This window comes from Salmo salar, chromosome 16, assembly GCF_965601325.2.
Source record: "Salmo salar chromosome 16, fSalSal1, whole genome shotgun sequence".
NCBI lineage: Eukaryota > Metazoa > Chordata > Actinopteri > Salmoniformes > Salmonidae > Salmo > Salmo salar.
In genome coordinates this window covers 30,920,803-30,931,618 of record NC_138306.1, presented here as the reverse complement: position 1 = coordinate 30,931,618, position 10,816 = coordinate 30,920,803, and the positions used below count along the sequence as shown (strand labels likewise).

The 10,816-nt window shown below is 38.6% G+C and overlaps 1 protein-coding gene across 3 annotated transcripts; it reads right to left on the bottom strand.

The window, feature by feature from the left end:
- Window positions 1-476: 476 nt before the first annotated feature.
- nr2f2 (nuclear receptor subfamily 2, group F, member 2) lies at window positions 477-10,586 on the bottom strand. Of its 3 annotated transcripts, none has more exons than XM_014149120.3 (3): window positions 10,322-10,586; window positions 5,211-5,738; window positions 477-3,099 (listed from the first exon to the last, which is right to left on the bottom strand). In XM_014149120.3, the coding sequence occupies exons 1-3, from the start codon at window positions 10,356-10,358 to the stop codon at window positions 2,825-2,827; spliced, it is 840 nt and encodes a 279-aa protein (XP_014004595.1). In that variant the 5' UTR covers window positions 10,359-10,586; the 3' UTR covers window positions 477-2,824. The 3 variants fall into 3 exon arrangements, with proteins under 3 accessions (XP_014004595.1, XP_014004593.1, XP_014004594.1); XM_014149118.3 differs by lacking the exon at window positions 10,322-10,586 and adding an exon at window positions 6,718-7,947 and having other exon boundaries at window positions 5,211-5,756; XM_014149119.3 differs by lacking the exon at window positions 10,322-10,586 and adding an exon at window positions 6,718-7,944.
- Between the last annotated feature and the right edge of the window lie 230 nt (window positions 10,587-10,816).

Here is a 10,816-nt window from a genome sequence, read left to right as displayed (position 1 = left end):
TTTGCTTCTTACATTGATATTTTTGTAATTTAGCAGACGCTTGTTTGCTGCTGCCGGTGAAAATATAGGGCAGTTATAGCCAAGGCTCCTCAGACATATTTTCAAAGTCCACAGTGGCATTTTATTTACGAATTCAAGTCAGACATGCCTGTACCTGCAGTGTTGCCATACGTGAAAATGTTATACGTTCACAAAAGGAATGCGATATAACATGCTAAAGCACAAAAGTTAACGTTGTTCAAATGTCATTGTACAAATATATAGTAGCCTACATACCAACAGTCTTGTCCTTTGCATTGATACACATAGGACAACTTCACTTCAATTTGTGACGCCAATAATTGCATATACTCAATAGTCTCTCTCTCACGCTCTCTCTCTCTCTCTCCCCTCTCACACACACACATTTATACACACACACACATACATGCACACACATTATTTTGACTGTTTAGTAATAAAAACATGAAAAAACGTTTTGTTTTCCAATTCATAAATTATAATTTAATACCAAGAACAAATTTACAGCAGAATGCTTGTTTACAATAAGCTAACACAAACAAACAAGAATTGTGTTCAACTATAAACTTCCACACACACTCACATATATCACTTGCAATTAATAATCATAATCATCATAAAAAAAGTATCTATACGTTATCAATACCCTGCAGTCATATATTTTTATATATTTATATAAAAACGTGGGTCAGTTTAAACTGTTCATAATTACAATCATGTATCATTCTCTGGTCCATATGTGGCATGGGAACAGCCAAAGAGCACTGTTCAATCAACTACATAATATGATCCCTTTTTGTCCAACCACAACATGGTGTCTTGTGTGTTGAAGAAAAGCCCCAAAAACAAGGACAAAATTGCTAGCTTACACACACACACACACACACACACACACACACACACACACACACACACACACCCCTACACACACACACACACACACACACACACACACACACACACACACACACACACACACACACACACAAGGCATCTGTCACAGACCAAAGGAGCAGAACACTAAGTCAAAATAGCTACTCCTTTCCAATCCAGCTCACCCTGTTTAGTCTTAGCCTATTATTGAACGTTTTGTTTCTTTTTTAAATACAAGGGCTAGTGTACTGAATGCACAGATTATATCTATACAGTCAAAAACATTTACATTTATATATATCAAAGATAAAATAGGTTAGCGACCTGTGGCCATGCATTCACAGTCTAAATACATGAAAAAGAAAACATTTTTTGTCGTAATATGTATATACATTACAAACATAACTTTCAGTGCTACTAGCTAAGTCTGTCACTCAATTGATGACGTTGTATTACCGAAAAAATGGCAACCACAGTTTTTCTTAATCACATATACTTTGTATAAAGGAAAACTCGTTGAAATGAATTGACCTATATTTACAACAATACTGCCTCTAATTAATGTTTTTCAAGTGAAATACATGAGCATAAGACTGAAGTTTCAAATCTAATAGTGTTCCCAAAGTTGTATACTTAAACAACGTTTTGATAAGAAATTACTTTTCAGGCACTTAATGCTTGAAGTGTAGAGAGGGTGACATTTCAGGGACGTCGTAATAATACTGCTATTAAACACTATTCCAGCTGTAGGCCTACATAAAAGGTATATGACCCTTGACCTTTCCAATTTCGAAATAAGGTATTGTATGACTAGATGTTTTGATTGATGTTGAGGCCTATACATTGCAAGACACAATGTTCAATGCATTGGTAGTTAATATATTTAAATGAACATAACAATTAAAATAGCTGTGCATCTATGTTTACAAGCCACACTCACCCTTCAGTAGCTCATATCTCAAGGCTTTAATAATTTTGTTGAACTGTCTGCAAATGAATGCCAAACATTTCGAACTGGGTGCATAAGGGGACACACTAAGTTGAATACAGCCGGAAAGGGGTTCATTAAACATAGGTTGCCAGTATGCAGGCTATTTCATTCACTGTTCAGTAATAGCTGTTTTACTGTCGACAGTGCCTTGTAGAATCCTTGTTCTATATTAAGAGCTGATGTGGTTCGACTGGCTCAACTAAGCAATGGCAAAACAGGGCAACCCTGGAACATCACGTAGCCTTGGCTATATTCTCAATTGGAAAGAGAAATGATTTAGCTGGATCAGAAAGTTGAACTTGAACACCAAAAGAAACTCCCTTGCCCAGTTTAGTGTGGGTCATCCTAAGAGTAAGTGCGTTTGCAGCATTAAGCATGTAGTTATAAGCCTTTTCCTATATTGCTGTGGATTTAGTTTTAATTCTTGAAGAACATTTTACATTACTTAACTGTTTCAAAAGAAGTCATGGTTTTAGAAAAGAACACCACCTGTACTACAGAATCACATAGGCCGGTTTGGAACCAGAAAGGAGGAACAAAATAAAAGTACAAAAAATAGCTAGATACATGGACACAGGACAAGTAGGCTAATTTGGAAAAAGAAAACTTACTTTTTCTTTTCTCCTAAGTTTTTCCAAATACTCATTTTAAATGCACTTTATAGTTTCATTTTCGATTTGAGGATTACCAAAATCATTTTCCTTATTTTTGTTTTCGTTTTATTTATTTTTCTTAAAAAATGGATAAGAAGCAACTTATTCCGAATGACACGGGGAGCTTTTATCTGCATTTTGAAAGTTCGATGAATGTCTCAATTTTTTTTATTCACAGTCATTTATGACAATGTCTTTCTTTGTGAAAGCAAGCTCTTGTAACAGCTGTTTTCCTTCTACAAAAGAAGCACTAACCATTCTTAACCCCTTTGTTCATTCCTTCTGCTTACTGAATTGACATGTAAGGCCAGTTAAAACTGCTCCCCGAAAGCAACATATCCCTGATGAGGGTTTCAATTGGGGTTTTACCTACCAATCGGACGAAAAACAATTGCTCTATGACCGATGAAGACACTGTGCGCAGTGAAGGCAAGCGAAGTAACAACTTCCCAAATCGTGTTGGCTGGTTGGGATACTGGCTCCGAACATATTCCTCCAGGGCGCACTGGGACTTCTCTTGCAAACTTTCCACATGGGCCACATCTGAGAGGCCACAAGCGTCTGAAAAAAATAAAACAAACATTAATCATGCTGGACCCAAAAATCAACACATATTTACGACAGAACACTACTAATGCATAATATCCCTCTCGGTGGCTATATATATATATGACGGTGACAGGTGCGCTTAAAGTACAAACAATGTTTAGTCATTTGGGCTGCTTGTAAATTTAAAGACAACACACCCTGTATGCGGTGTTAAATCAGAATGATTTTGACTGTGGCCGCTTAGGTGTGCTTGTAGGCCATAATATAACAACCTATATTGCATATTGATTAAACAATCAAAAAACAATCCAACTGTGATTATGTATAATCAAACATTTAGTGTTTGATATCACTCTGTCAAATCAAACATAGGCCAGTTATCGCTACTAATATCAACATAAATGTCATATTCAGTAGGCCTACATTATTTTCTTGATAAACTGTCTAATAATAGTCACCATTTATGTCCTGTGCATAGGCTAATCATCAATAGGCGCTGTGATTATTAGTGGCGATGTAGTGCGGTGAATAAGAACAGGCAAATTTCCCTTTTTGTTGCCTTATATTTGGAAACTGGCAATTGTTTGAGTTCGATGCTTGTCTAGTTGATTACAATCACAAATGTTTACATTTTAATAGTAGTTTGGGTTAACACACATAAACACACACACTCGCGCACTCGCGCACGCTGACAGGGTGAGAGAGTTGTGACATGGTGACCCCTGTAGGCTACTGCGTTGTGATTTCGCTTGAAGTAGGGCTAGAAACCGAAACAACCACAAACAGCGATTGTATTAACCAAGTCACCGTAATAACCCCAAAAAATGGCGGATCAATGATATGTAGCTTAGCAGTGCAAACTCTTGTAGTCTATATAGGTTATTCATAGAATACATAATAGCCTACATGCAATCAAATAAAGATTAAAATAGACAAAATGAAGCATTCATTATCACAACGATATACTGTTTAAACATGCAATCAAATAAAGATTAAAATAGACAAAATGAAGCATTCATTATCACAACGATATACTGTTTAAACCCCCAGGTATTTTTGTAGAATTTGCCTAAACCAATAGCTAAATGTTAGTAGTTACATAAAAATAATCAAATGTTGAAGGCTTATTGTAAAAACAACTTATACGTTAGATTAGTAATTGCTTATTTCTGCGTAAGTTTGTGTATTTTCACACGTTTTCTTTATTCCCCACTTTAATTATGTAATTTAATCATATAGGAGGGTAGTCTGGGTCATGACCCAGTTCTGGAAGGAGACCATAAAATGTATTGGATCCCTAGATCTTCCTAAGAGAACAGAGGGGAAATGAAAGTATTTTCCCGAAATATGTGTAATGTCCGTCGTGTGATCAGGCTAAATGTGGTAGAAAGGCAAAGTTGTTATTTTATTAATGAAATCTTCAATAAAATACGCTATTCCGTCAACAAAATACGCTATTCCCTACAATGTAGGTCCCTCCCTGGCGAGAATAGGCTACGTTGTATGTCTATTCCCGACATAAACAATATATTTGATTGGTAAGCAAACTATTGTCAAAGTATAACTTCAACAAAAATACCGACAGTTTGTTTTTGATAGCATGTCTCCACTGAAATATTCGTATGAGTGACTTTTATGATGTGAGTCAAAGTTATCTTTCAGAGTATATATTTGGGACAGCGCATTTAGGACACTGTATGAAGGGGCACAAAATGTTGCTGTGTTGGGGGAAAGGGGAATTAATATGAATAAACTTGTTATTCAGTATTAATCTCTAAGTCCATGAATGGGAGTGGACACAAATTGAATCAAGTGTGCCTATGCCTGACCAAGCAGTAAATGCAAATGGTGGGCCATTTTATGACTAATGCCCAACAGTGCAGTGATATAGGCCTACAGGCAGTTGATAGCTATAGGCCTATGTTTTTATCCTCTATGGGATTTTAGGACAGGCCAGGCGTTTGCGAAAATGTGCACTGTTTATATATTCTATTGCATGCCTAGCCTAGTATTGTTTTCAAACAGGAAAAGACAAAGCACACGTGACCTAAACACATTCTCTAAACGCATAACTGGAAATGATATATTCTATTGTTTTTTTGTTGTTGCAATTTTGAGCTTACCTGAAGTGAAGAGCACAATTGCCTTCAAGCAGCTGTATTCAGCAGAGTCAACGTGCAAAACTTTCAGCTTTTCCACTTGTTCTTGGAAGATCCTAATGTGGTCCATAAAGGCAACCACTCTGTCCGCAGACATGGGGGAGGCGTGTAGGCCAGCCGCCGCCAGAAGTGGAGCCACATGGAGAGGCATGGAGCACTGTGCGGCGTTGAGCACAAATAACTCACTCCAGGTCAACCGCAGAAGAGCCACCTGGTCAGTAATCTGAAGGTCTGGAAAGAAGGGGATATTCCTGGCCCACTCCACCGCACTGAACAGCATCCTGGCCGCCAGTTCACATATGTTCTCGATGCCCATGATGTTGTTGGGTTGCATGCATTGACTGCCATACCGGGACGTTGGGTAGGGCTCCGCTCTTAGCAGTAGAGAGATATATCCGGATAAGTAGGAATGGCAGTGCAGTGGGTCCCCATTTGTCAAGGCGAACTGGCCATGGTGTGGCTGTGTGGGTGGCATCCGTCCCCGTTGCACCGCTGCAGTAAAAAGAGAAACTGCAGATATTGATGCCTGAATTCTACACATCAAGAGACATTGTAATCCTCCTGACCAGGAGGCTATGTCAAATGTTGTTACACTATAGCAGTTCGAGGAATACACATGCTATGTACCAGCTAAGACATTACTTTTGCTATTCAAATGCTATGATGAAATCTATGGATCCAACATTATAAACTAAAACAATACATAGGCTACAACAAATAGGCTAGCCTACATACTTACAAACAATGACTGTTATTTACTGTAGAGATCGACACAAACATATTTCCCGGGAAAAGTAATGGTTCTCTATGGAACATTTTAGAAGTAGTCTAGTTATAAATCTGGGTTTTACATTTTCATTTTGGTGTTTGGCTACAACAACATGAGCTCACTAGAAGCACAAAGGCAAGGCAGTCCTTGCATGTTGTAACCCTTAACCTACTTAGCAATCTATTCGGCTAGTTTTATTTTGACTACTATTTTCGACTGATCATTGAATAGAACCGTTTTAATGATACACATATGCCATTTTCTATGTACAGCTCAGTTTTCTGGTCGAGATTAACACGACACGTATTGCGTGGGATCTAAACAAGCTGTCTCTTCACTCCACACTCGCCATAATAACGTTGTATATGCTTTTGTATTCAAATACAGATGCATATCCATTTTGTCTCTTCCAAGAGGACGATTCAGTACTAATAATCTACATCCAAACTCTTATGACTATTGTTTGTGAAGGCCACGTGATGAATATAGCGTTTAAGAAATATAACACATCAATCGAATGCTAAAAGGAAGGTTTGCTACGATCGGTCTTAAGCACTAAATTCTGACGGCCCCATAGCGTGCTTCGGCCGCGCAGCCTATGGAAGAAGAATATGGGAGACAGCAACACATACAATTACATAATTCATTCAGCACACGACATACAGCGCAAATAAATCAACAAGAAAATAAAAATCCCAATACCTTCCCGTCTCATGCCAACTTTCAGGCATTTTTTGAGGCGGCAGTACTGACACTGATTGCGATGGTGCTGGTCAATGGGACAATTCCTGTTGGCACGGCATGTGTAACTGAGGTTCCTTCGTACGCTCCGTTTGAAGAAGCTTTTGCACCCCTCGCAAGTAAACTGGCCATAGTGTTTACCACTAGATTTATCCCCGCAAACAACGCATTCTATGTGCTGTGGCTGCTGTTTCTCCGACTGCATCGTCTGGTTTGTCGGCGTAGACTGTACAGTGTTGTTCGGGGGTCCTTGGACGGTTGTCTGAGGGGTCGGAGGGGCGACCTGAGAGCCTGACAGATTCATCTGAGGGGTCGGAAGGGATAGTCCTCCTTGTGATTGCGAAGAAAGGGTACCTTGGGTCTCAGACACATCGTCCTGGGAGCCTCTCCACACTACCATTGCCATATCTATCAGTCAACGTAAGGAAACTTTTTGTCTGCCGTTTTTGGTTTCGCGGTGCTTGTTTTCTCAAAAGAATGCAGCACGCTGTAATCAAAATTAATAGTAAAAAAAAAATTAAAAAAATATGCCAAAAGCCTACTGTTGTCGATTGTTCGTTGAATCTTCGAAAATGTCAAATTATATTGCTGTTGTAGACGATGCGAAGCACACGTTTTAAAACTGATGTGATGGCGAGCTGAATCGCAGCCTTGCACTCAGAGGCCAAGTCCAGGGGCGCTTGCAGTCAGCCATCCAGGAGATCTTTCAAGGGGGAAAAAATAGCAAATGATTGCGATAATGAAATGAGGTAGCCTATTCAAGAAACGGAGCAGTACGTTGAACGTAGGCGACGTGACAGCAGCATAAAACACACAATTGATGTAGGCTACACACTAGCAGCAGAGCGCTATCAAGTTCCAGCTCAAGTCTTGATGAAAATTATCAACTGGTAAAACAAATATTGCTGCTTCTCCCTTTTCTTCTTGTGAGGTGGTGCGAGCAGCTGAAGCCAATGCTTTAGTCAAATACGAAGTCAACTCTCCGACAAGCAGGTGATAATAAAACAAAAAGATCACAACCTATAGAACCTCCTTCATGCACGGAAAAATAATAATAAAAATAACAGAGAATCAAAGTGATCAAATATGTTAAAAAGGGTGAGGTTAGGAAGTGATTGCGAATAGTAGGAGCTTGGCTGGCAGAATGCTTTCTCTCTGATCAGCTCACTGAGCTCTCTATATAGTGAACTTTGACACGACTGCTGCAACTTAGCACATGTTACCATGGAGATGAGCTGCCATATAAGGAAAGTGACTGTGTTTGACTGGTCAGAGCTCATGGACCTCCCCCTGAACCCCATTGGCTAGTCGGTACTTGTGCTACTTGGTGCCTTGCCAAAGCAGGATAGGGGTCGAGAAGATGCTTGGTCCTAAAAGGAGACGATTTAGAGGAGAGGACCGTGCTTCTAATTCACTCACATTTTTCATTAAATATACATGTAAATTCATGTTCAATGATTACATTCTCTGACCACATAATGTTTCTTATGTGACTGAGTATAGCTTAAGTCAGTGGGTCGTTGCTATCCGGGTTTCTTGGGATGTCCCTTGAAGTTTACATTTAAAATTGTTAGGTTTGGTAAGGGTTATGGTTATGGTTAGAGTAAGGCTTGAGGTTAAGGTTAGGGTTAAGGGTATGGACGTCTCAAGGATCCAGGAGAGCACTAACCTAATAAATGTTTATTTTTCCTTACATCTACAAGTCTGAGAGAGGTGAGGATGGTATTTTTACATCTGATATATGCTTTCATGAGATGGAGTAGCCTATAGTGCCCTGCATTAAAGTCAAACTTCAGTCTACCATTAGGCTACATTAGAGATTGCAGTAGAAGTAGGCTATCATAAATTAATCTAGATTAAATTAAACATTATTAAACGATATGGCTTTGTACAAAACAAATGATATCATTGCTTGTTGAAAATGTTCCTGTCATTGCAACACATTTGCTGTATGAAAGGTGCTATACAAATAGGGCTATTATGATTGTTTTATTAGACTGATTAGGACATATTATCAGAAAACTTACCCTATGTTCATTCACAATGCTGTGCTGGTACATTGTATTACAATATAGGCTAATAGCTAATATATGCACCATCTTATTTCAGAACATGCCACATCACGGTTTCCTTCTATCAACTCACGCATTGGCCTATTATTAAATTCTTTCTATATTTTTTTCGACTTCTGGTTGTGATGATTATGAATACCTGTAGGCTACACATTTGCAAGTATACGATAAATTGCTTTTTATAGAGTTACGATAAATTAAACACAAGCACGAGGGATTGTAATCGTTAGTCTATAAAGTAGGCCTATTATAGGTAGCCTTGGCGTCCAAGATGTAGCCCACAACACAATGATTTGCCATAGCCTATATGAGAGTTTGGACCTCTCTCTCAATTCATATCAGAAAACCCGAGATATGGTGAGCTATTGTTAAAAAAAATGTTGGTTCATGATTTCTAGGCTATAGCTAACAACATTCATGGAGTGTATTGAAGGTTGTTAAACAATATCTGTATATGTCTTAATCTATTATCATATGCTACATATGTCGCATAGGCCTGAGTGAATGGTGTTTCATTTGAAGACAAAGCATATCTATGAAGTATATAGCCTAAATTGGCCCCTATATGCTCCTATAAGTTTCTAGTCTGAGTATTGTTAGGTGGTACTTTCAAAAACACAATGGGGCTGTCAAAGTTGGGTCTTGTGAAAAATGTACAGAGCTAAATCAGAGCATATGCTGTCAATGGAGGGGATACAGAATAAGGGATCTATTACAGTATCTGGGTGCCCCCTAGCGTATGGATCCTTTCTGTCTCAAATCGAGATTCAATTCCGAGGAGCCTTCCGATATGGAAAATGCCTCTTTCTCTCGTCTTCCACGTTGACCAAAGTAACTTGCTCGCATTTCAAACTGATTGTTTTAGAAAATGTCTTCTAATTGACTTGGACGTCGTCGAGGTATGCGTGTAGGTCTCTGTTTTGGCTCTTCATATCCAATATGCTCTGTAGGCACAGGGAATGTTTGTATAGGCTTTTAATCGTTGATTGATATAATACTTGGTCTTGAGCGTAACCCTCATTCTAAAGTTAACGCTAGGGTCTAAATAACATCCCTGTCTGCAGTGTATCGTATTGTTGTATTGTGGAATCTACATGACCACTCCATTGGTGAGTATAAACATTTTGTCATGTTTGTTTCCTTAATGAAATGTTTGAATGTGAGCGCATGCTTGGCATTAGGTAGTTGTCTTGGTCGTAAATAAAACGACTATCAAAATTCATACATCAAAAAAGCTGTTTAGTCTTAAAACACAGCATTTTTTACATACAAAAATCGCTAAAACCTAACGAGTCTTACCAAGGCTACAGGCAAACGATAAAGATACAATGACGCATAACCAGATAATTATCGTCTAATCGAAACATTAATTGCAATACATATTGAGCAGAAACACATGGTAGGCTACATCTAAACCCACCTATATGTTTCATGAAATAGATCGTGAGATTATTGTAGACAATAATGTACATAGGCTATTCTCACAAACGTACCAAATGCATACGTCGATTCGTCCGCAGCGTGAAGCATCTTCTCTCTTATCAGAATATCTACTAGTCTTCTCTTTTCGATATAATGTCGAGAATAGACAGGCAAGGTGTCCTTTCCAGACGGAATGAAATAGTTCAATTTATGTGCTCAACTTAGACCTTGTAATGTAAATTGACTTGTCGTCATAAGAAGTGGTTGATATGGCTGTCTTTAAAAAGGAGAAAAGTAAAACAGCAAGATGTTCCTGTGCGTCTTTTCTGTTCTACAGTATGGGTAGAAACGCGCCTGTATGCCGCTGCTTTGTGTGGGCTGGATGAGAGGTATAGGGAGGGGGTGAAGTCAGAATATAGACACCTGTTTGTATTGAAAGTAGTGATGCTTTTATACATTATCGCTTCATTTGTGTCAGAATATTGGATGTAAATCAGTTTCAACATATGACACCAATAGTCTAGCTGACAAGTGGATAACCCCAACTTGTAAAATATTCCTTCGTT

Bases quoted from the DNA above. Each gene is read 5' to 3' on its own strand.
- nr2f2 (XM_014149118.3), bottom strand. From the start codon at position 7,162: ATGGCAATGGTAGTGTGGAGAGGCTCCCAGGACGATGTGTCTGAGACC. The intron at 5,757-6,717 runs GTATTGGGATTT...CAATATCTGCAG, and splicing joins AGTTGGCATGAGACGGGAAG to TTTCTCTTTTTACTGCAGCG. The intron at 3,100-5,210 runs GTAAGCTCAAAA...TATTTTTTTCAG, and splicing joins AATTGTGCTCTTCACTTCAG to ACGCTTGTGGCCTCTCAGAT.